Raw genomic sequence first — 25,610 nt, 5'->3', positions numbered from 1 at the left:
CAATGCATAAAACGGCTCATCCGGTGCTGGCCGAGCTCAAGTTACGGACGGCACCGCAGATTCTGTGGAACCACATATCGGGTCTGAGTGCAAGCGCTGCCCCGCCGAGTGAGCTTGCAAGCCGGTTTGTGCGCTCGCTGCTCCCGCTTCACTCGACTTCCCCACCCCCGGACAGGACGAACACCGGCGACCATGGGCTCGTCTTGGCTTGTACTTCACGCAACTGTTGGGGCTCTGTTGGTTCTGCTGGGTTCGGCAGACCATGGTAAATGAATACGAAGTTGCTGCGCTGTCTGTTAGCTACTTGTTGTTGTTGTTGAGTCTTTTCTTCCTGAATGATGGATGACCAGATTCCATTTTGGATTAGCCTTTGGACTTTTTCTCTGTACAAATAGATTTCTACTTGTGCACGAATGATATAATTATAATCATTTCCATTTTTATTAGATTTATTCTACGTTAAATGTGATGTTTGTGCTTAACGTGGACATAGCAAAGAAATTGTAGTTAAAACAACATCAAATTATACTGTACTATGAACCAGTGTTTCCCACTTTATTTTGATATATTTTACTTTAGAAAATATCACATGGCTCACGTCCAAAAAATGTCACGAAATGTGGATACATGGGTTGCCCTCTAGTGGAATAGCAGGCGGCCTGGTGAGCCAGTGGTTAGCGTGTCGACCTCACAGCGCAGAGGTAACGGGTTCGATTCCAGCTGCGGCCTCCCTGTGTGGAGTTTGCATGTTCTGTGTGGATTTTCTCCGGGTACTCCAGTTGCCTCCCACATTCCAAAAACATGCATGGCAGGCTGATTGAACACTCTAAATCGGTGTGAGTGTGAGCGCGGATGGTTGTTTGTCTCTGTGTGCCCTGCGATTGGCTGGCAACCGGTTCAGGGTGTCCCCCGCCTACCACCCGAAGACAGCTGGAATAGGCTCAAGCATGCCCCGCGACCCTTGGGAGGACAAAGCGGAACAAAAAATGGATGGATGGATGGATGGAATAGCATTTATTTGTTCTACCCGTCATTATATGTCGCTAGCATCGATTGAGGAACAAAGATACTATATTATGCAATACCTATTTGGAGTAAATTAGTAATATTCACCCTAAGTAACACAGTTGAATGTAAGGAAAGTTTCTAGTTTTATAAAATAACTTCATGTACAATGGGACAAGCCCAAAGTGTCGTATGTGTGCCTTTTAGGGGCATGACGTAATGACTGATGTTGGGGGCTGAAGTTGGATTGGCCCAAGTTGGTCATTTAGTATGCATGTGGTCATGAGTTGTGGCCTACAGGAGCTCTTTGCAAATGTTAGCATTTTAGATTTGTGCGTCGTGTTCAGTAAATAGCTGAAAGTGCATTGTCAACTGTCGCGCTCTTCTTGCCCAGATGCAAGGAGTCTTTTTAAATTAAAAAAAAAAATTATGTCGAGTAATAGTGGCAGGTGTGGTCTAACCACATCATCTCAGTATGTTTGTTTTTTTTTTAAATCCGATTTTGGAAAACATTGGAAAATAAATTGACTTGAGTTGAACACGTTATCGGTGACTTTAATGGTGGAAAAAGAAATGTTTTATCTTTTGTCTCATTTTTTTCTTATCACATATCTGGCATGTAAACAGGACTGTGTAGACTTGTTATGCTATTATTAATGTTAAAATGTCACAGTAATGCGAAGTCAGGACTAATGTAATGGGGTTGTTAAAATAATTTACTCTGTAATCAACAAGGTTCAAATGGCACAGCGTGTTTAATAAAAGAGTTAAATACTTGCTGGCCGTCTGGCCCGTTCTCATATTTTGACTGCAAAACAAAACATTGCCGTTGCATAACCGTCTGACTTTTTGCTCTCCCTCTTGCTCACTCTCTCTCTCTTTGTGATTCCAATTTTCCAGATGAGCGCAACATAGAGCAGCGCGAGATCACCTTTGACATTGGCGCCATCATGCAAGGTGAGTTGTGTGGGTTTGTATTTTACATGCGAGTGCAAAATCTTTGCCAGCGATAATTAGGGGACGCATGCGACTTTTGACAAGTGTGCATTTATGCTTTGGGGCTTTTGGGCACAATTCTGGATTACTGGTATACTTTTATTGTACGTTTTTGTTTTTTTAGACAGCATGATAGAATACTGGTTTAGCCTGTCTGCCTATTTGTATTTACATTATCATGCGGCAATGATAAATCATTAGGATCAGGATTCTGTTGTAAATAAGGCTGAACAGTTAATCGAATTCAGATTGATATTGCAATGTAGTACAATTCAATTTCCCAAGTGTGTCCCCTGCCTCTGCCTCAGGTCCCCCCACTAAGTTAGGCAGTAAATTTCCTTTTCACAAACTCTTGTGTACATTTTATTTTTCTGTTTCGTTCACGTTTGGGGCCATTATGGCTGTTGCTTACCATGGCGTGCGTGCGTAAGCGCGCACGCATGTGTGTGTGTGTGTGTGTGTGTGTGTGTGTGTGTGTGTGTGTGTATGTATATATATATATATATATTTATATGCACTTGGCAGAGGTATTGACAATAAAAACGTTTGTCTTCCAGAGAGCCAATTACCGGAATCATTTGTGATGCAGCAAGAGGCAGACTTGTCAGATCTGGTTGATACAAGAGGTACCGGTGTGTCTTTTATCGAAAATAAATATAAAATATGAAGCTGCAATATTTGTGAATTATTCATCTGAAAAAGAAAAAAATATATGTATAAAATGGAATGAAATCACAACAATTTTGCATTACTGATTATATTATTACATATCCTGTTCTTTTTCATTTATAGACTTCCCCGTCCCGGAAATATTGGACACTCCAAGAGGCAGAGGTGGGCTGTTTTAACTCTATACCAATATATTGACTTAAATATTTTAAGGGAAAACAAAATACTTTTTTTTTCTTTTTTTAATGAATACCTTTTTCTTTTCTTTTTGCAGGTTCCAGACCAGCATCCTTTTCACCTAGAGGACGTATGTGTTTATTTTCCTCTGAGCAGGTTTGATTACAGCATGTATTCTAAGGTCCAACACAATCTGTTTGAGGATGCTGGTCAACACCTGATTTGTTCATATGTTTAAAACCTTACCATAGGAAATAACAATATTAATCTGTCCTGGGGTCAAATTTTGGCCTTCATATAAAGAGCTGTATAAGCAGCATAACATTTTTCCTGTCAGTCAAGTAAACAAAGCTAACTACCTGTGAGAGCAAAACAATAAAACACTCAGTCTGAATATATGCATTGCTTGTTCTTTGTTAAAAAAAAAACAAAAAAAAAACACATTTTGGAAAAAGATCATGGAACCCTCCCCCCGCGCAATCTCAATATTGAGGAAAAAAAATGCCATTACATTATTTTTCAAAATAATTTTGCTTGAATAAAGTGGAAGATTGTGACTAATATTTTTATGTCAACCGATTTATTGTTAATAATGAAATAATATTAATTTCAAATTTTTATCTTAATTTATTGAACTTTTTGTTTTTAATGAGCAGGCCCGTTTGTCAGTTTTAAAAATCAACTGTGGTCGTTGAGCGCAAAAGTTAGCCCAGCCCTGATCTAAAACCACAGGTAACCTAATGATTCATTTCTTTCCCCAAAGGCCGTCCAAGTGTTGGATCCCGCTCCGAAATCCCAATGCTGGACTATCCCGTTCAGTTCCCACTCGGCCGACCCACCTCCGACAATCTCCAGGCTGTCTGTCTTCATGGAGACCTTCGCCCTCGCTACCCCGACTCCTACTTCCCCCGCTCAGGGTTTGGCAAATTGCGGCGTCAGGCCAGCGCCGTCAATAATGCTGAGTCGTGGTTGAGCACGTGCTGTGCAGGCAACCAGACGTGGGGGACGGAGGTGACGCTTTGCTGCGCCACGCAGGCGGTGAGGCTGAACAGCTTTTTGTTTTTTTTTTAATGATACACTTCAGCATATTAAAAAAAATGCATCGCTGTCAATGTTTTGGCTGACATGCATTGACTAATTAGGGCATGATATCTAACGGCGGCCACCGTTGGGGGGGAAAAAACATATTCTGGAGAAGTCATTTTGACATTGTAAAACATTAACTAGCCCCATCTGTTTATTGTTATCCATAAACAGGAGGTAGTAGCCTGCTACTAACAGGCAGACAGACAAACAAATTGTGATGCCTTGAGCTTGATTAGTTTTTGCATCATCTTTCCCCATTAAATGAATGGAAATGCCATGAATCTGTTGCAGATCTCCAAAAAAATCAACAGCAAAACTTTTTAACATGTTTTTAAAAAGAAAAATAGGACTTTTCAACATTGAACTTCACAAAAACATACAGTCATAACTTAAAACAACGAAAAGAAATTAACAGTTTAAGCATCATAATGAAATGCATGATTTCAATGGTCATTGTATGTGTGTGTGCCTTGGCTACCAGGAGACAGTATAATACAATAAGACATAAAATATTACACATATCTGAGAATGAAACCCAGAGGGAGGACCATGGCAACTCACCCGCAGTAATAGTCATTCTTCAAATTGTCTGTCTACATGTGTTGCTGCACTATGTTTCTTCAATTTGAAATTGTACAAAGGTTTAAACCTCTTGCATTTCGATGTTAGTTTCACTGGACCACCTATAGCGTCTCCCATTAGGTTTTAGCACGAAGATAGGACTTTCATAAAGCATAGTTAGGTGGTTTGGTTCAATATGTAATTTTCATGCTTTTCATGCATATTTTTTGCAATCTTTAGTTTGACAGTAAACATGAACAGGTAGGGCAATAAACAGTTTGAAGCCTCTTTTTGGAAGAGGTGTTTACTTTCTGCCAAATTGCTGATCGTTATGTTAGCTGCCACCATCTAGAGCTCGCTTCCCGAATTTTTGATCACAAGTCAGAGCAAATATCTTAAACTTCCAAGTTGGATCACTTGTAAGTTGAGGTACCACTGTGCGTGCGTGCGTGCGTGCGTGCGTGCGTGCGTGTGTGTGTGTGTTTTGAAATAATTTAGCAGGTTTTTGACAATTTGGCTCCCCACAAAGTAACATTCTAGTTATATATAGCCAATCCTAATGGCCTCACATTGATGTAGATCATGCAGCACTCTTGTTTTGCTATATTTTTACTCCCCAAAAAAGAAGCAGCAGACTTTTTTTACAGTGTAGACTTGATGAAATTTGCCTGTTTTCAATCATATTGAAAGGCTTTGTGGTGATTAGCTTCTTATCCACCACCCACGCAGACACAGCAAACAGGCCTCGGCATGCCCACCGGAGTGAAGTAGCCGGAGGGCAAACAATATTCCTCTCACCACTACTTTTAATTAAGTGTTTTGCAAAAATGTGTGGCTGCTTTCATTCACCCAGCTTGTGATCTCAGCTCTGCGCACATTCTGACTTTCAGTTATGTGTTTTACATGATGTCTGCTGCCTAGTGGGAGCTGTCTGTGGAAAACTTCTGCGAGGAGGATTCATCTGTCAAAGACCGACTTTATCACTGCTGCAGAAAGGCCGGCCGCCAGAGGTTTGACTGTTTCCAAAACGACTCTCCCAATCCAAGCTACGAGCCGACCGAGGCTTTACCGGTGGTCCCCCTTCCCGCTACAGTCGACTTCAGCTTTGACAAAAACACATGCCGCAGGTATGGAGCAGGTTTATAACATCTTTGGATTTTTCATTTATAGCTAATTTTTATTTAAATTTGCCTTTTTAATTTTTTTTTTAATTACATGAGTTCTAGTTTTGGAGCAGTTTTCTTAGTTTTCGTTAGTTTTAATTTTGGTTTCATTTTAGTTTGGTCTTGATTAGCTTGAATTTAGTTTTTATTTATTGTATATGGGACAGTATAATCAAAACTGGACCTTATCTATTTCCACAGCAGTCAATTTGAGACAATTCCGATACTGTACGTGGTCTACACTACATCGTAGCCATCTAGACACAGACATTCAATGAAATGAAGTCTGCACGTGTATTTTTAATGTATCCAGGACACTCCAGTAAATATTTTGGTATGACTTGTGCTCAACAGGACAAAAGTGAGTCAACCGGGCGTCAGTGACAGCAGAGGGATGCAACAGTCTGGTTCCCAGAAAAGTGAAATCAACTTCCCCCCCGGTCGACCCAGCGTGCATAACGTGGAAGCGCTGTGTCGCAACCAAAAGCAGCGACCCCTGTACAGCATCAAGTGCCTGCCAAGCACTGGCTACGAGCTGCTGGCTCGTCAGGCCAAGATCATTAATCGTATGGAGAAGGGATATAAACAGTGTTGCAAGAAGAACCAGGACGTGCTTGTGTGCGCTGAGCAAAAGGTAGAGTGTCAGACAACATTTTTCTCAATAATCATGTTTAGAGTTACCGGTAAACTAGAGTTTAGTCACCAATTAATCACAGGTCACATATGGACAAAGAATTCATCCTCATGTTTACACCGATGGACAATTTCGGGTCCAGAAATGTAGATTAATCCACATGCAGGTTTTTGGAATGTTGTTGGAAACCTGGAGGAAAAACCCATGCAAGCAGCCTTGTTGTCAGTCAATCACAGGTGTAGACATTCCCCCTACAGACAATAAAAAAGAGGCAATCTTTTTTTCTTTTTCTTTTTTTTGCCGCTCCCAGTTGAAGTTTACTTTCAATTTAAACATAAAACAAAAATAATTACACATTGTGTATTTGAAACAACCAGAACCATCCACCTTAATCCTAACATGCAAAATGCCATAGGTGGGCTAACAAGTTTCATTGTCTTGCAGTGTTATGGTGGGGGTGTAATCATAGAAGGTAAAATATAATATTACTATTTAAGATAATCTGTCCTTTTACCCCGATTATACTTATTTTCTCTTTGTGTATTTGAATCTTGTTTCATTGTATTTAATTTTTTTTTTTAAAGATAATATGGATTTTAATATGCAAGACATTCTGCTCCCAGCCCCTACCAATCGGTGATGATTTGCTTGTGTTTCAGTGGCGCGACGCACTCGGCAGGTTTTGTTCCAGTAAGAAGGGGGGCAAGGTTGACTACGAGTGCTGTTTGGGCAGCACAGCTGGTGATAAGCTTGACTGTTTCCAGTCCACATCTCCTGACCCGCATTACAACATGACGTTATCCCAGGACGAGTTGTCTCCTAAAATCTGTCAGTCCCGCAAGGTCATCAAGAAAGTGTAAGTTCGTTTATGCCTGTTTTGATTGCTTTCTTGTATAATCTCCAAATCTGATGCACTTTAAGTGGCTCTCAGACTACCAAATTACAGTGTGTATTGTGTTTCAATTCAAAAGCAGTGAAACCTTTCAAATCTAATCTGGATTTTGACTGCCTTTCAGGTTGCCTAATGACTTTCATGCCAAGAGCATTTTGGATGAATGCTGTGCCCGTTCACCACAAGACCATAAGTCTTGCTTTGTCCAAAAGGTGAGTTGTCCTATGTTATAATGAACCAAAGGCAATAGAGTAAATGAAAAGCAAAACAAAACAAAACACGTGCACTTTAAATGAAGACCATATAAAAAGAAATTAAAAAAGTTTTCCCCCACCTACATGCATTTAAACACAGATTTTTTAAAACACACTTTTTAAAAGTACATTTGAGTACCTGTTCTCACTTTCTTGGTCGCATAATTCTCCAAATAAGGAAATATTAGGAAATCAGTTTATTTTTAAACAATAACTACATTTTAACATCACAATCTTTAAAAGTCATATGAGGTGATATAGAATACCAAAGTGGTACATGACTGAAAGAATGAAATTCAAAATTATAAAAGATGTTTTGTGTATGGTGTTTAGAGTTTATTTTTATTTTGGATACTGGGGATGTTTTCCTTCTTCTTTGTTGTGGTATGTTGATCCCTGTAATAGAATAGCAATACTCACAAGCATATATTCTCTATAACTATTTTTTTTAGTTGGGGACCCTCTCTGCCTCTTCTTCTTGCTTTTATACACTTTAGCTTTATACACGCAACTCTAAATTTGGACTCCCTGTATCCTGTTAAAACCCATAAAAGATGATCGCAAAAAAGAAAGCAGTGGTGTAGTGGGGGGCGCAAACTACGACATAATATGGGAACAATATTACTTTTTACGTTAAAATGTCTTATTAATAAATTAGCAGCGTCCACATTTTCACACTTGAATGTCATGTTCGTTTGTAGGTTGAGGAAGCATCTGTCCGTATGTGTACATCAAAGAAGCCATCGCCTCCTGTCGCCCGCCGCTGTTGCCGCATGGCTCCTGAAGAGCAACCAAAGTGCGTCACTAGCTTTGTCATGGATGCCATCACCAAGGCAACCAAGGTCTCCAACCAGAAGAAGAAGAAAAGATGCCCCCTTTAAAAGTCCAACTGGATGAATGACGCACTTCCACCAGCTGTTACATATGATCACTGAATACTCGTCTTGCACAAATGCCACTTCTTAACACGTGGACCAAATTTGTGCCTCATCTACTGCCAGTATTGTTTGTATCTTTCTATCCTGAGTGCCTTTCTAAAGAAACAGATTTTTAAATTGTTTAATACATCCTTTATGAACCAGATTATTGTCTGTGTGTCCCTGTACCACTATTTTTTAAAGGCTGCCCTATATATAGATTTATGTGCATTTGTTGTTTGTTTTCAAACCATACACTTTTCTTCTGTTTAGATGGGTTTCTTGTCAAGATTACAAGTAAAACTGTTCTAATAAAGTTTTTTTTCTAAATAGACTTTGTATTCTGGGTTGAATCCGTTTTTCATCACAGTAAGCCAGCAAGATTTGACATGTCTGTCGTCAGACAAATAAACAATCCGTGAAAAATCACTGGACTAATGAAAAGATGTAATTGGTCATGAGAAGTAAAAATAATGCCTGCATGGTCCAGGATGAAAACATTCGTTTGTAGTATCAGTATGAATAAATGCATACTGTTTTAACACAAACATTAAAATTAAATGTGTTGGAAAGGAAGATAATTTAAAAAATAGTGGTCATTTTGTCAGTACCTGAGACCCTCATGAGGATAAGCAGAACATGGATGGATTCATATGTCAGTCTTTTTATTAACCTTGCATGCATGTTTTTGGAATGTGGGAGCAAGCCGAGATTCAAACCCAGAACCTCGGACCTGTATGGCAGACGTACCATCCACTAGGGGGCTATTCCAAACACTCCCATTTACTTCCACTAGGGGCAATGTGGTGCCGATGTCAACCATTAAACCCGCAGTATGCAGCTGGGCAGCCTGAAATGTGAACGGCGCAGTGGAACCAACGAACCATAATGGCGACTGCTGGTGGAACAGCAGACCCGGGATCAACAGTTCCGACAGGTATCTGGCCAACACGTGTTTATACTTCGTTACCTATAAACCAGCCTACCGAAGCCAGCGGTGTGACGTTTTGTAGGGATGAGGATCAATGGGGGGGATGCTGTGCCTTTGAATTTGGCAAGCCCCGGGAGGCTAGGTTGCTAAGCTAGTGCCGAGCAAATAAATGAACCGGTGTTTAGTTAGTTACCTTGTTAGTTAGTTAGCTGTCTTAATTTAGTCAGTTAGTTGTGGCGAAGCTCGTTTTCACTTCACAGGACATTTAAATATTCCGTCTCGTTATGCTAAATAGCAAAGAGCACTGTGGTTCCGTTGTTGTATATTATTGTCAAACCGGTCACTTCTGTCGTGATGTAATATGGAGAAAGCTGGATCCAGGGACTCTTTACATTGAGCTTGGAGACTCCCATGTCATTATTTTGTGATTAAATTTTGTTTCGTTTGTTTGTGTTCCAACCAAGCGACTAACGGTAAACAGCTCTCGATTGCCGTGTCACCCTTGCTACTCCGCCTCGGCTTTCTGCTGTTTCATTACAACCTTATGTTGAAAAAAAGGACTTTTTTTTCCACGCGAAACCAACCCCACCCACACATCGTCTTCTTTTTACGCATTATTGTTATGTTTTCTTAGGATTTCATTATTCAATTCGATGCGAATGTGTTCCAGTAAGCCTTGTTTATTTTTCCTGCCGTCTGTTCAATTGATTTTTCTCCCCATTCTTTCGCTTATGGAAAAAGCCATTGACAATGACTTTTATTAATTTTATTCCGTGACCGACGCTGCTGTTTTTTAGAAAAATGGCGCTCTATTTATCGTGTATAAAAAATATTAAAACGTAAACAATAAAAATGTAATTGTCAACTAGACAAGATTTCCCAAAATGATATTTGCTGAAATCATTGTTAACTTGGTGTCACGATATCAATTCAACTTTTTTTTTCTTTGAATTTGTTTAAATTCTCAGTCATCTAGGTCTTAGTCTGCAAAAGGTGAATCAATGTAACTGGAATCTTGTTTGTTGCTGATTTTTGTTGTTGTTGTTAAATGTGTGTGTGTGTGTGTGTGTGTGTGGGGGGGGGGGGTTCCCCTTAAATGTGCAGCACCAACTTTGGCAACGATTTCTGGTAGTGTCATCGTCGCTCATTTCCCAGTGCAAGGGCCCTTGTGTGGTGGCATTAAAAAAAAAAAAAGATACATATTAGGGAAGAGATATCAATTAGGGTTTCCCCTAGCCCCGTGTTTTTGTTATCAAATGTGAGTTTTGAGCCATGTCCTGCTTTCCAGATATTAGGACACATTTCTGGAGGAGAGCGCTGCAGCGAGGTACTGGCCTGGGCATGTGTCTTGATGCGTGAACAGAAAGTGCATGGCAGGCGATGCTCTTTTATGTAACAAAAGGGTTAGAGAATGATGCTCATTGTTTACTCAGTGGAATAAATGTGAGTGCGGCCAAGCTAATCGCAAGCAGGTGACCGTGCCTTATTAACATTCCTCTTTAGCTTGGAGTACCCTCTCTGTCTTTGAATGTGGTCGTGAGTGTTCCTACAGGTGTACAATCATCTCGGCATCCTTTTGCATTTGTTGACCTGCGGCACCGCTGCATTGAAGTGCCGTAGCTGTTGCCACTGGTTACAGGCGAGAGGTGCTCTCAGAGTGGGCGAGAAAGCACTGGAGTGTTAAATGCAACGTTTATGTCAGGAAATTACATTGAGTATAGTTCTTTTGAATTACGTACGGTCTGATCTATAAATTATTCTTGTACATATTAATTTTTGAACTGATGATTAGAAGACGTCCAAGTTCTGACCCGCTTATCCTCACAAGGGTCGCAGGGCGTGCTGAAGCCTATCCCAGCAGTCTTCGGGCAGTAGGCGGGGGACACCCTGAACTGGTTGCCAGCCAATTGCAGGACATCTCCATATTGAAATTTAAAGCTGTCAATCAAGTGTTCGCTTAGGTTTTTGGCATGCCGACTTCCAATCAGCCAATTTACAAGGGACTTTTGGCTGTCCTGTCAGCTGACGTCACCGGACTACAACACTCTGTGGAGCAGTGTTTGATCCGGCCAACAAGGCGACGTCTCATGTCTGCATCGGTCCAAGAGTATGCAAAAAAAAAAAAATGATTGCGGATGAGAATAGCTGTCAGCTATCGGCGATACCGATTGCCACTAGTCTTAAAATATTCATTCCAGCGTGACTCTGAAACTGTCGGTATGAAGCAAGGGCAGCGCCTCATAGTTACAAAAAGTACATTCGCTGTGATTGCTAGTTGAAATTTTGACATTAGTTTTGGTGTCACTGATCGGAACCACTCTACTGTTCAGAAAAAAAAACATCCAAAATCTCATCGATTAGTCAACTTTGACTTGACTTTCATCAAATTGTCGACTACAAAAAGTCTTTACTGGTTCAACCCCTATTTTTCCCGCCATGGAAAACAATTTGAGACCTCCTTTGTTTCTTCAGTTTCCTGGGCAGGTTGTGTTTTGGGACTTTATCATTTTCATTTTCACTTGGCTACACTCACTTGCGAAAAAGAAGTCAGTTTTCAGAGACTTTGAGGCTCCCCAAAAGAGTATGTTTTGCCAGACGAATAATAATAAACAGTGTTTCAGACACAATGGACTGTTATTGCTGCTGCTGTTTCCATTTTCAGTTCTGTTGATGTTGCCATATTTCTTCTCTGCCATAATGGGTGAATTTCTGTGGTGGCAACATAAAAAAAAACAAATAAATAAAAAACACGCTCTTGGAATATTTAGATTCTCACTGAGCTAAAATCTCACTAAGACGTGCACAATAACGACAAGTGAAATTTTGAGTTTGGAAGCTTTTTAGGGTATTTTCACGGTTCTGGGATAGTTTTACATACAGTGTTACTTTGTACATGAGAGGGAACATATGGAAAGTTGACTATTTTTTTACCTTCAAGTAATGCAAGTGTCAGATTCACCAACTACTAAATGTTAATCTATCTGCCTTTTTTTTTCGGAAAATCTGTCTGGTCGTGGGTTGGCTAATTTACATAATAGCCACGTCACACTGAGTTTGTCTGCCAATGACTTGGCAGTTTAGTCGTCTGAGATTTCAGGGCAAAAGAGACGCTTTTAAGCAGTGGCTGACGCACTGTCATGCCCAAGTCAAACCTGTGAAAACATAATAATTATAGGCTGTAGTTACTTGATCATAATGGACTGCCTGGTGGCATGGAAAACGATGGAGCTGCCGCTTCTGTGTGTCACTAATAACATGTGCTTGCTGTGGTCAATAGCATGGATAACAGTAATGTGTATCTGATCATTAGGGGGGAAAAAAATCTATCCAGTAGAGTTCTTCACCAACAGATCGAATCAACTTCCAGTCTGCGGTAGAAGCTGTATTTAGTTAATGAAGGTGGTAATTGCAGAAAACACCTCAGGGACCTGCTGAATCTGGAGCAAGCAGCTCAGGGGAAAAGTAGTTCCAGTTTGCATCGAGCTGCTGGTATCAGAAGCAGTAGCTGGTAAATGTCGCCACATTTAGGTCTGGGCTCATTATTGACCCCATTTGTCACCCAAGAGCATCCCGTGCTGAAAATAGATCATTCACCAGCAGGCATTTAACAGATTTTCCCCAAGCAGAGGGCAAGGTGAAACTGAGTCTCTCATGTTGTAAATCCAAGTTTGCTTTGTCTTTCAGGGACAAGTGGCATCTTCAAAGGAGGCCCTTCGGAGGTAAGGACAAACCCGGGACAGAACACTCGTCAATCACAGTACTGACACTTTGGAAGGGTATTTGCATTTCTTAATAACATACAACTGTAAAGGGCACGCATATGGAGTTTTGAAATGTTGGAGGAACCCAAACAAGCGCAATTAGAAGGCAGCATGTACACATGTTGTATTTCACCTCCGAGTAAAGTACAGTGGTACCTTGACTTGGATTTTAATTGGTTCCGTTAGCAAGCTCGTGAAAACAACAAATCAATTTTTCCCAATGATGTGAACCCAAATGCAATTCCAGTACCACCAAAACAGAAATTATTTAATTAAAATTGCACTATATTGTACAAAAACATAATGCATCACAAAACAATGTAAAGAAATCAATTATGTAAAAGGAAATTAAAATACATGCTGTGATGCTGTAATATTGATGTGTTGATTGTGTGTCTGCCAGTTATGGGCGTGGCCTAGTAGTGGATGATATCAGCAGTCGGGCTAGTCAGTGTTATTTCAGTGTAGTCAAGTATTCTGCTAATCATCCCATTGATAAATTGGATCGGAATATATTTATGCATCCTCACATCGTTCTCTAGCATCTGTGGCTTTCAGTGTGTCTGGCTTTTAAAGGTAGGGCCTGAATTTGTGAGTGATGTGGGTGTCAGTGAATCTGTGTGGCGTTAAGGTTGAATGTTCATCGGCAATAAGTGTTCCTTTTAACACTTGTTGGAGAATTACGGTGGATTTTAACTAACGATGGTAGGCTATATTAAATTAACTAACATCAATACATCACACTCGCGTTGGCAATAGTAGTGTTTGTTGTGGTACACATTGCATTTAATATTCCTTGACAGTGTGAAATAATTTGTTTTTGCCTGTTCATTAGTTTGTCGCAAGAGATGTCCTGTCCAGTGTTGAAGCAATCTCCTTTGTATTTCAGTCATCAGTTCAGTTGTTGACACCATACAGGAAACCACCTTGCTCATTTGACTCTGCGTCAAGAAAGTCGCCTCATTGTATGTCACAGTCACGTATTACATTTACTGCACATGGTCACTTACATTTTTTTTGTTGTTGTTTTGTTTGGGTTTGTTTTACAATGTGATTTTAATCTGACAGAAAAAGACTGCGCCCAGCCACTAGCACCACACACTATTTTTACTGCTGTGAAATCTGATCCTGGGTGAATGTGTACAGGTCAATAAAACAAAAAGTATTTCTCTAAAGCTAGAAGACAACACACATGAAGAGTTTACAGCCATCATTTTGTTGTTCCCGTGTTCATCCAAATGGCTGTTGTTACCCCGCAGTCATCAGATAACCGTTAGTACAGAGCCATTCTTAATCATATCAGAAATATAACTGGTTCCTGTTTGACTCGTCTGGTCGACTGATTGAGCCAGTGTGACGCATACCAGTCCAAACCAGCTGATGCAGCCCTTGGCACGCTGAAACTATGTGGTGAATTAAAAAATAGTGCTCAGACTGTTCAGTGGTTTGACATGCTGCCCTACATGCTAGATTCCATTTCATTTCGAGATGGGTCTCTCTCTTAGCGCTACATATTGACCAGGCAATCGGATAGTTTGTAGTGTATTTTCACGAGCATACGGCGCGCCGTATTAAAAAGTGTAGTGTCAGTTACGGGTGCTATTTCTGTGTTTAACACATACACAAGCCGAGTTGTATTATTGGACACGGGCAGGGTAAAATGTATGCTATATTAAAAAAAGGGTAGCATGCGCGCATGCTAGCGTATGTTTTTAAAAAGCCAGTGGGAGCAAAACTGAGTTTGGCTGTACTTTAGTGAAATATTAAACAATGTACTCACGTTATTTTTTTTTTTTTTTTGGATCAATCCTCATCCTCAAATCCATCAAAGTCCTAATCTTCTGTATAAGAAATGAACAACTGGGCAAGTTCACAATCAAACACGGCAGGCTCCCTCACGCTATTGTCAGAGTCAATCTGGTCGCCGTGCTGCTCCTCAGAAATGATGCCGGCTTTTGCAAAAGCTCGAGCAACAGTGCAAGCAGACACGTTAGCCCAAGCATCCACAATCCATTCACAAATTGTGGCGTAACTGCCTCCCGGTCTCTGTCAAGCTGTGTTGGCCATCGCTCCCACACTGCTCGCAACTTCACTTTGGCTGTTTCTGTCCATTACCATGGCAACCAAGCACAACAGTAAAAGCCGACTTCACACGCCCCGTTGAGCGTATCGCCACCATGCTGGTCCGCTTCTTCTCTACAGTGTGGTTCGCCACGATGTCTCGTCCATGTTGGCGATGTGGTTCAGCTGGATGTGTTTGTCCGCAATTTTTTTGTTGTATTTCAAAATGCTAAGTATGCTTGTCCCTCATCGCTTGCCGTAGCCTAAGTGCATATGGAGGAATGTGGGGATTGGTTGAAAGAACAGTCGGTAATGGAAGCCAAGTGAGGCCGGCAAAGCGGCAGAATGAAGGATTAAAATCACCAAGAAAGAGTCTAAAATTTAATGTCACGCAGAACAGTACACTTTTCACTGCAAAATGAGCGAAATTGTATTTTATGTATGTCATGTATTGATCTATTTGGTTGGTATTGGTGGGTCACTGTAGACTGAACCAAAGAGCACGGCTTTCACACATGTAGCTTTCACCAGCCCCTTTTTGAAAGCCTTTTCCCCCCCTCATCTGTTCAGATGCCCGGCTCCTCAGGCACCACTCAGAGTATGAAAAAGACCATCGGCCACCGGGGCGTTGAGACCACCACCGGAGAGACTACCTACAAAAAGGTTAGAGGCGGGTTGGTGTGGGGGGTCAGTGACACTGGTTAGCTAACGCCAGCAACAGCGTAGGGGTTCACGGAATCTACTCTGCTAACGTCGCTTCTTCTCTGACTGGTGCAGACAACTTCCTCTGCCCTCAAAGGTGCCATTCAGTTGGGCATTACTCACACGGTCGGCAGCTTGAGTCAGAAAGCCGAGAGGGATGTACTCATGCAAGATTTTGTGGTCGTTGAAAGCATCTTTTTCCCCAGGTTGGTAGCACATATGAGGTTTTGTATATACTATTCTTGTCAGTTGTCTCACTGCGTCTTGATTTGTCTCCAGTGAAGGCAGTAACCTGACTCCAGCTCATCACTACAGCGATTTCCGTTTTAAGACCTACGCTCCCATTGCCTTCCGTTATTTCAGAGAGCTGTTTGGCATTCGGCCCGATGACTACCTGGTTAGTACTTGAGGAAATTCACAAAATATTCAGAAAAACAGGTGTTGCAGTCAAACACTCATCAACCCCCCCCCACCCCACACACACACTTTTTTCTTGACTTTTTTAATGTTTATTTTTTAAAGAATCATTAAGGACAAGCGATGAATCTCTTTTGACAGAGTACTAATAGAGCTGACTCTTTTTTGTTTTTCTTTTCAAGTATTCTCTGTGTAACGAGCCACTGATTGAGCTGTCCAACCCCGGAGCCAGTGGATCGCTCTTCTATGTCTCCAGCGATGACGAGTTCATCATTAAAACTGTTCAGCACAAAGAGGCAGAGTTTCTCCAGAAGCTACTTCCTGGATACTTCATGGTGAGCGTGATGCAGTCTTAGTCATTAAATTCAGTAACTTCATTCAACTTCAGGTCTTCACACAACTTGTTTTTCCTCTAGAACATAAACCAAAACAAGCGCACACTGCTGCCCAAGTTCTACGGTCTGTACTGCGTCCAGGCAGGGGGCAAGAATATTCGCATAGTTGTTATGAACAATCTCCTACCCCGGATAATCCCCATGCACCTCAAATACGACATGAAAGGATCCACTTATAAGAGACGGGCGTCGCCGAAGGAGAGAGAGAAAGCTGTTCCCACGTACAAAGACCTCGACTTTATCCAGGATTTGCCCGATGGCCTGCAGCTGGAAGCAGACAATTACAATGCTCTTAGCAAGACAATACAGAGGGACTGCCTGGTGAGTCATGAAGTGCTACGCTTTGGTTTTTATTTAGCAATAATGCTGTGAAATATCTCTCAGAGTATGGAATTGTATTCATATAAAATGTACCACCGCATTAAATACTATCAAATATTTCGTCATCCGATAGCTTAGAGTTGTTGCTTCATAAACTGCTTGACGAGCACTTTATTCGAAATGAATGAATGAATGTACAGTATTTTTTTTAAATCATGGATATAGGTGTTTGATAATTTTCCCTACAAACAAATACAATACAATTATTAATAACCTATTTACGGTTCGCAATTTACAAATGCAATTTTTTTTCAGTGCAAACTATCCTGCACTATTTTCTGAAGAAAAAAAAATCGAATCTGTGCTTTTTGTGCCCTTTTTATGACCTAAGAGACCACAAGATGGTCCCAAAAGCCCTGACTAAACAAAATATCGTAGTAGGTCTTAAAGAAGTATGTTGAAGTTATACAACGCCAATGAACGTCACGGATATGCCAGGGAGGAGTTAAGTTTGGTCTTAGTTTTTAGTCGAAGTTATGGAGATTCTTCTTTTTTTGTGTGTATGTGTGTTTTTTTCTTGTTCTTTTTAACGTGCAAATTGTGATGTGAGCCCTCATAATTGGAGCCTTGGTCTTATATACGCCTGTTTTCATACCAATGGAAGTCCCTACCCCACACTTCATACAGCAAAGCTTTTTCTTTAAACCCAAACTTATTTTTTTATGACATGAATTTTGTATTCAACAATGATGTTCTCGAAAGTGGCTGATGACTCAAGCGCTTAAAAGAGAACTTGTTCTTGAGCGAAACTAAATAGTAATCCTTTGCTTACTTTGTGGGATGCTACCTTTTTTCAAAGTATCGAGGTGCCTGAAGGCATCTCAGATGTTGGATTAGCAACGAATCATACTTTGGAGAAGAGCAATAGAAATGATGACCGTTAAGCATCGGATTTATCTGCTGAGGCACTGCAAATTCGCCCATTGCAGTCTTACTTGTTGATGCATGAAAAAAAGATCACATCAACACACTCATGTGATCGTATCAGGTAACCTGACGAGCCTCTCTGTAGCTGCCTTGTTTTGAATCTTCAATGCCAGGGGGCTCTCAGTCTTTGACAATAATGAGTCTGTTTCAAAAAAAAAAAAACATTTTAGAGTTGTTTTCTTGTACTTTTAAAGCGTTTAGCTATCATATTCAAAATGATGTGATTAGTAATTGGTAAAAAAAACAAACCTGATAATAATTTGCTTGCAATATGATCGCCTCTTTTGCTTTGTGATGTGCTAAATTTCCTGGAGGGTGGGATGTAACGCCATGGGGTTTTGCAAATGCACACACAAGCATTCCAATGTTGCTGAAAAATACTCGAGCGTGTTAACTTTTCATGTAGGTCCTGACTTTAAAATGCCGACCATTTAAAGTTTGTATGTGTGCATTATAAAGCTCTTGCAAATTCGCCCATTGCAGTCTTACTTGTTGATGCATGAAAAAAAGATCACATCAACACACTCATGTGATCGTATCAGGTAACCTGACGAGCCTCTCTGTAGCTGCCTTGTTTTGAATCTTCAATGCCAGGGGGCTCTCAGTCTTTGACAATAATGAGTCTGTTTCAAAAAAAAAAAAACATTTTAGAGTTGTTTTCTTGTACTTTTAAAGCGTTTAGCTATCATATTCAAAATGATGTGATTAGTAATTGGTAAAAAAAACAAACCTGATAATAATTTGCTTGCAATATGATCGCCTCTTTTGCTTTGTGATGTGCTAAATTTCCTGGAGGGTGGGATGTAACGCCATGGGGTTTTGCAAATGCACACACAAGCATTCCAATGTTGCTGAAAAATACTCGAGCGTGTTAACTTTTCATGTAGGTCCTGACTTTAAAATGCCGACCATTTAAAGTTTGTATGTGTGCATTATAAAGCTCTTGCAGAGTTTCAAGATCATGGATTACAGTCTCCTGATGGGCATTCACAACATGGATCAGGCCAATCGGGAGCGTGCCGGGGGCTATTCCGGGGACAGTGGTGGGTCGGAGGGAGCGGTGACGCCGGATCAGCGGCGGCCTCAAGCCCAGAAAAGTCTGTACTGTACAGCCATGGAGTCCATCCAGGGTGAGGCTCGTGGAAAGGGCGCTTTGGATTCTGAAGACCAGTGAGTTGAATTTCTGAACCTCAACATACTGTTGGTTGGGAATCTGCAACCTCTGAATCATCGCTTGTATTTTGGCTTTGCAGCATGGGAGGCATTCCAGCTCGTAATGGAAAAGGAGAGCGGTTACTCATCTACATTGGCATCATAGACATACTCCAGTCCTACAGGTATCTGACTCCAGAGAAAATCTCCCCCTTGCGTGCTATTTTTGTGGCATTTGTGTAACATTTTCTTCATCCTACCTTTAGATTTGTTAAAAGGTTGGAACACTCCTGGAAGGCATTGGTGCATGATGGGGTAAGATCCTGCTCAATCGTAAGAAGATTACAGGACAAAATTATCATTTGCAAGAGTAAATCAAAGAGCTCAAATGATTTGATTATGAAAATAGTTGACGTTTGCAAAATCCCTCCTTTTGCGGCTTCGCGGTGACCATTTTTCGAAACGGGCTGTTACCGCAGACTCTCAAACTGCTTGGTGAACGAGTGCATGAAGACAGATAAAATCCGAAGGGTGGGCTACTTAGAATAATTTCACACTCAAAACCAAGATAAAGTGCGTTGTGTCAACACCAAAGCAGAACTCGCGTACCACAACAGCACGTCTATGATCAGCAACACAAAGAAGTATCGCTGTTCACGTTTGTTTAATATTGCCTGTCACCTCTGTAGAATATATTGTAATGCCCCCACAAGGGGTTACGTGTAGACACAGCCACCACTGCACTTTCAATCACTTGACTGAACAAATGCTACTGAACAAAATATACACAAGCATATTCATACACCATCTGCAACTTCAATAACTGACGCCCGGGGACTCAAAATGCAGACTGGCTAGCCTGAGCTAACAACAGCCAAGTACACTCTGACTCAATCGACCCACACGTCACTCATAAAGCCGGGCCCTGTGTTTTAAAGTCACACATATTTAGAGTCACAGATACCAGGTAGGAGGAGAGGACAGCGACCCCAGTTGGGCAGAAATACATTTCTATTGGTATTGTTGTTTATTAATCGTGCAAAGTCAATTGTGTCCAATTTCTTGATGGAAAATTGGTAGAATAAATTCTCAAAATATTCTCTAGCTGGAGCCTTGTCGTTGTTGTTCCATTGTAGGACACGGTTTCAGTTCACAGACCTGGCTTCTACGCAGACCGCTTCCAGCAGTTCATGTGCAGTACAGTGTTCAAGAAAATTCCATGTAAGTGCACGTCTGTGTTTGGTTTTTAAAGTTACTTGCAGGGAGGGATATATTGGTGATTTATTAGCACAGGAAATGCAGTGCTTGTCAATTGTACATCCTCTGTCCTCTGTAGTAAGGCCTTCCCCATCTAAGAAGAGCCGTGGTGGAGGTCAAGGAGGTCTTAGGAGGGCTCCCACTTTGGGAGCTCCCACCCCACTCTCTCACACAACGGGGCATTCAGCCATGGACCCCAGACTGGTTTACCGCGCACATTTTAAAAGCACAGAGTCAGAAGCAGACAGCGGTAAGTACTGAAGCAACGAGAGACATGCTCAATTTGGCATTTGCAGCAGTTCCGTTGCCTAATTTAGATTTTGCTTTTCATAGTTCAGCCAGGCAGACCGGATTTGGTTCCCAGGACCCCACCGCTGCATGACAACACTGCTGAGTGCGAGGCCAACCTCTCCACCTCGTCAGTAGGCAGCTTAGAACTTGCTTCCTCTCCTCCTCTAAGGTAAAAAATCGCCGAAGTAATTGCTCTTGCTCCTTCCTCCTAGTCCAGTGATTCCCAACCACTGTACTCATGTGTGGCGAGAGATCATCACACGTACTGTTGGAAACTAGTCAATTTCACTTGATTCTTCCAAATAATATAACTGATTGCTTTTAACAAATAATCATTAACTTAGAATTTCATCGCGAGAGTGATTCAGAGTTTGGGAGACACTGTTGCTGGTCTAGTCCTACTACTCAATTGGTGTTTTTAATATTATCTTGCTCTAATGTCTAGGTCTGTTGGGGTGGAGGTGCACAAATCAGCTCACACAGACTATGAACAAGGTGCTTTTCACAGGTAGCGACACGCAAGCCAGTTTTAACATGCCTATAGTAGATACAGTGTATATTTATATCTATAGATATAGATGGCTTCTTGAATTTGACTTGTTTTGTGTTCCAGCTTCGAGACTGAGGGCAGCGCAGACAATTCAGGCCACCTGTCCGGAAGTGAAGATGTAGTTTCATTGTCGGACATCATCCCCGAGACCAACATCAATTTTGTATGTCTGACCACCATCCTCCTAAGAACTTAACATAATACAGGGTGTTCCAACAATTTGACATCATTTCACTGTGCAATAAGTTTAGTATTTAGGAAGTAAGTAAAAAGTTAAATTGTCTCTGTTAAATTGGTGCTAATATCTAAATCCGTTTCTGGATGTTGTTGAATTTTTAATTAATACATTACCTTGAACCACTGACTATTTGAAGTTCGGCATTCCTGAATTCCCCTATTTGTGGATTTGCGTGGGGATTTGTCTGTTATTTACTGGAAAAAAATGCAACTAGTTTGCTTCTTTTGAGCTGAGGCCTAATAATAAAAAATATCGCTTGGCGCCATCTAGTGGCATTTTAGTGCGAAGGAACTGTCAAAGTGAGAGGAGGTGCTAATTTAATCTAACACATCGGAAAAAAAGGTACTTGAAGAACATTTTTGAGATTTCTTTAACTTCATTTGACCTCCTCTAATCTTTTGATATGACATCCAAATTTTCAAAGTTGTAGTATATTTAATATTTAGTACATTTATATTTCAAAAAAATATCCAATTAGAGTTTACAATTGCTCACAGTGACAAAGGCCTACGTTTTTGGAGACGTGTCCTGTGGTCTGATTAAACTAAAATGAGCACCATTATGTTTGGGGGGAATAATGGGGAAGCTTGCAGGCCTGAGAACACCATTCCAGGAGTGACAACATCATGTTGTGAGGTTGTCTTGCTACGTGCACTTCACCAAATAGATGGCATCACGAGGAAGGGACATTATGTGGAAATACTGTATCAACATCTCATGACATCAGACAGGAAGTTGAAAGTTGCGCATGTATGGGTCTTCCAAATTGACAGTGAGCCATACAGTTTTAAGGCTTTGGTAACAAAACTTCTGACTTTGAAGAAAGTAATAAATAATTAATTGTCTGGCAGGGGGGTGGGGGTCCCTCATTATTGTAGCATTTGGATAATGCAAATCATTTTGATGTCAAATTACGTAGGAAAAAAGTTTCGTCTGATTTCAAGTCAGATGGTGAAGGGGGGGGGGGATTTATAGCATCTAAACTTCTTCTTTCAGTTGTATATGAATTGTAATTCAATGCCCTCCCACCTCATGTTTTCTCATCTTTATTAATTTTTTTAAATCCTCACAGTAAACATTTGAACCAAGTGCCCCAAGAGGAGATACGCCTGGAAGATGCGAACTGGGCACAGTGAAGGATAAAGACGGCAAAAGCAGGCCATCCAAGTCAGAATCCCGGCGGCACCTGTTTCCCCAGCGCTCCCATTTGAAACACACCGGTGTTGCTGGAAGAAGTTGCGTGGTGGAGGAAACGCAGAGACGGGGCTCCACGCTGCTGTGTGTGCGTGTATGTAGTCTTTCCGAGCCATCAACACTGTCACACATGTCTCAAAACACCACAAATGAGGGTGATTGCCACAATTATTTCTTTGTATTGTAGAATTTGATTTTTCTTTTTCCCTGTTTGCGGAGCGTGAGAGTCACAAAATGGTGAGGAGTCACTTGTTGAAGCATCACGTGGAGTGTGTGTGGGGGCACAGACGGGAGCAGTGCGCACTGAAGTACGTCCGAGTGGGGTCATTGATTTTCGTCTTCCTGTCACAGCACACTAGGTACCTTCCTCGCAGGCACGTTCGCCCTGAGCTGCCCCATGTTTTTTTTTAGCCCCTTATCAGCGAATAAGAGGCGTCCCGTCAACACGTGCTGCTGTCCGATTGCAATCACATTGTCTTAAAATCGTGGAGGGTTTTGTTGAAATCTTAGTTAGATGGATGGCTTGAACCAGTGCTAGACGATCAGGTGTTCACGCGAATGAATTGTGCCGGAAGACGTTGTTGTGGTGCTGAATGTACACGCCCCCTTCACCCTCAATCATAGAATGTGTCTTTTTAAAATGGAAGAAAGTGTTGAACGTCTTTGGCATATGACCACATGCGCTAAACATCTTTATCTGAATAGCGAGAAGTGCAGTTGGCAGCCAGTCCGTGCCCTTCCATCAAGTATTAAGCTGACGGTGGCAACCATTTTGCAAATGTGTTCATTTTGTCCGTGTCAGTGCCTTTTTTTTTTTTCCTAATGCATTTTTATCCCCTCATCTGCCATGTGATGCACAACTGACCTTTTTTTTTTCTTTTTTAATAACAGTGAACACATACTTGCCTTATCACTACAGTGGAAACCATTTGGCTACCATTTGCGTGTCATTTGTCTGCATTTTTTTTTTCCCATGCAAACAGTACAATCTTTTTTGGGGGGGCTGATCATGGCCAAATTGAAAATAAACTTAACTTTACGAGTAAAGGGGCTTGAATTTAGAAAAGCAAAGTTGTCATTTTCACAACTGAATGATTTGTCATTCAGTTGAAACAGGTCAATCGCAACTTTAGCATAAAATGCCAACTTAATTCTCGTGAAATTAGGGCTTCAATGAGAAGTGTACTTTGGTCAATCATAAAATTGTAACTTTATTCCTAAAATTGCAAGTTTGCTTGTGGAAATTGTAAAGGTGTTATCGAATGAGGGAAAATTAGGACTTTTGCAAAATTACAACTATCATCAAAAAACTTCTTAATTCTTGTGAAATTATGACTTCATTACCCATAAAATGTGACTTAATTTTTAAGAGCGTATCTTTTTTTTTTGGGGGTGGGGGGGTTAAATTAGGAACGTCGCAATCTCATGGTGAAGAGCATTTTTGTAAAAATACAACTTTAGCATGAAAAGAGGCCTCTATTTTTATGACCCTTGTAAAATGATGTCATTTTCCCCTCAATAAAATGCTTCCTTATTCTTAGGATTGCAGCTTTGCATCGTCAAATTGGAAAAGTTGCAGTTTTATGAGAAAAAATAACTTTTTGCAAATAACTTTTCATTAATGGGCTTTATTAATGTGTAAATTGACTTTAAAAAGTGTATTGCAAAAATCAAACTGAATGTTCCTAAAGGTCGTAGGAATAACTTTTCCTCTTTTCTCCTAAAATTGAGTCTTTTAATATAACTTCACTGTCACACTTTCCTTTCCCGAATCAGGGTGGCCCTCATACACCTTTGCACCTTTTGGTTATTTAAATCTTTTAAATTCAGGAGCACATGTTGGCAAATTGGATTTGCATGTGAAAAATGTCAAAAAGTTTCATATACTGACCATGTCAGGATCATTTCCCACGGCTCAGTGGTTGACTTGAATGAGCCTACAGACAAATTATAAATGACTGTTGTTGATCATTACTGCTGGTTACAGAAATGACAACCTGCCTGAAACCACTCCTGGACCAAAAATGAACTGTGTTTTGTTGTATTGTACTGTATGTATAAAACATCAGCTTTTTTTCTCGTTTGTTTGTTTTTGCTTTTATGGTGTTTCGTGTTTGTCTTGTTGCTGTTGAAAACAACACATTCATGTTCAGGCAGGGTCACGACCCCTCTTCCCTAATTACTTTGTACAGCAGTGAGAGATTTCTCAGGCAGTCACAATATAGCAAGCTGACTTGAGCAAAACATCTCATCTACTGCAATCTTAGTCACATGTGGTCTATGCAGCAGAAAGGGAGAAGTTGTAATTATTATGGACTGAAAAAAAAAAGTGTTAGTGTGTTTTCAAGCCACTCGGTGCACCAAAGAGAGGACCGGAGCAGATAGTTTTGCAAAAGTTCAGGATCCATTTTTGGCAATGGTGAGAACACTGGTTTGACCTGTTTGATGATTTTGAAACTGTTTTTGTTTATTTTCCAGATTAGTTTCATGTCTGATAAGATAAATTGATGTCTATCCAATGACTTTTTTTTTTCAAATTAATGTGGAGACTGGGGATGTTTAGATCATCACCACATTCCTGTGACATTCTAGTTTAATTTACTACCTTTGTGGTAGCGTGTAGATCTGTCTTTTAAGTAACTGGCCTAGTCGAGCTATTTGTGATGTTAAAGCAGGAATCTAAAAATCTCCATTTTAAGCTTGTGAAGCTCGTAGGTTCTCAACTCAACTGTATTTATAGAGCATTTTGACGGGTGGTGCTGAGTAATGGCTGGATGCATTCTCCCTCCGCATGACTCCGCCGCACAAGTGAAATATTCTCCTCTGGTGCTTTAATGTGGCGACACTACATTTTGTTCAACGTGGAAGCAAGGTGAACCACAATCCGCCACTGCTCACGATACAGAGAAGTGTATTTATTTGAAAGACTTGGCTTGAAATGAAAGAAGTTGTGTGATTGTACTTTCCTGAAGGATTTCTCAATCTCTTTAGCTATAAAA

General features: G+C 40.8%; 2 protein-coding genes across 4 annotated transcripts; both read left to right on the top strand.

The window, feature by feature from the left end:
* Window positions 1–8,688, top strand: ecm1b (extracellular matrix protein 1b). Its single transcript, XM_019892174.1, has 11 exons — window positions 1–265; window positions 1,906–1,962; window positions 2,559–2,627; window positions 2,794–2,835; window positions 2,945–2,977; window positions 3,611–3,885; window positions 5,416–5,621; window positions 6,012–6,291; window positions 6,951–7,147; window positions 7,308–7,395; window positions 8,139–8,688. Exons 1-11 carry the CDS (start codon window positions 193–195, stop codon window positions 8,316–8,318), a joined length of 1,500 nt encoding a protein of 499 aa, XP_019747733.1. The 5' UTR covers window positions 1–192; the 3' UTR covers window positions 8,319–8,688.
* A 484-nt stretch (window positions 8,689–9,172) lies between these two features.
* Window positions 9,173–24,939, top strand: LOC109529005 (phosphatidylinositol 4-phosphate 5-kinase type-1 alpha-like). Of its 3 annotated transcripts, none has more exons than XM_019892126.1 (16): window positions 9,173–9,291; window positions 12,970–13,004; window positions 15,678–15,770; window positions 15,885–16,015; window positions 16,089–16,206; window positions 16,409–16,561; window positions 16,643–16,942; window positions 18,870–19,099; window positions 19,183–19,266; window positions 19,348–19,396; window positions 20,218–20,302; window positions 20,418–20,588; window positions 20,672–20,798; window positions 21,075–21,124; window positions 21,243–21,342; window positions 22,490–24,939. In XM_019892126.1, the coding sequence occupies exons 1-15, from the start codon at window positions 9,243–9,245 to the stop codon at window positions 21,299–21,301; spliced, it is 1,734 nt and encodes a 577-aa protein (XP_019747685.1). In that variant the 5' UTR covers window positions 9,173–9,242; the 3' UTR covers window positions 21,302–21,342; window positions 22,490–24,939. The 3 variants fall into 3 exon arrangements, with proteins under 3 accessions (XP_019747685.1, XP_019747684.1, XP_019747686.1); XM_019892125.1 differs by having other exon boundaries at window positions 21,075–21,137; XM_019892127.1 differs by lacking the exons at window positions 9,173–9,291; window positions 12,970–13,004 and adding an exon at window positions 13,464–13,622 and having other exon boundaries at window positions 21,075–21,137.
* Window positions 24,940–25,610: the final 671 nt, after the last annotated feature.

This window comes from Hippocampus comes, unplaced genomic scaffold, assembly GCF_001891065.2.
Source record: "Hippocampus comes isolate QL1 unplaced genomic scaffold, H_comes_QL1_v1.1 scaffold153, whole genome shotgun sequence".
Lineage (NCBI taxonomy): Eukaryota > Metazoa > Chordata > Actinopteri > Syngnathiformes > Syngnathidae > Hippocampus > Hippocampus comes.
This window is presented reverse-complemented; position numbering and strand designations above follow the sequence as displayed.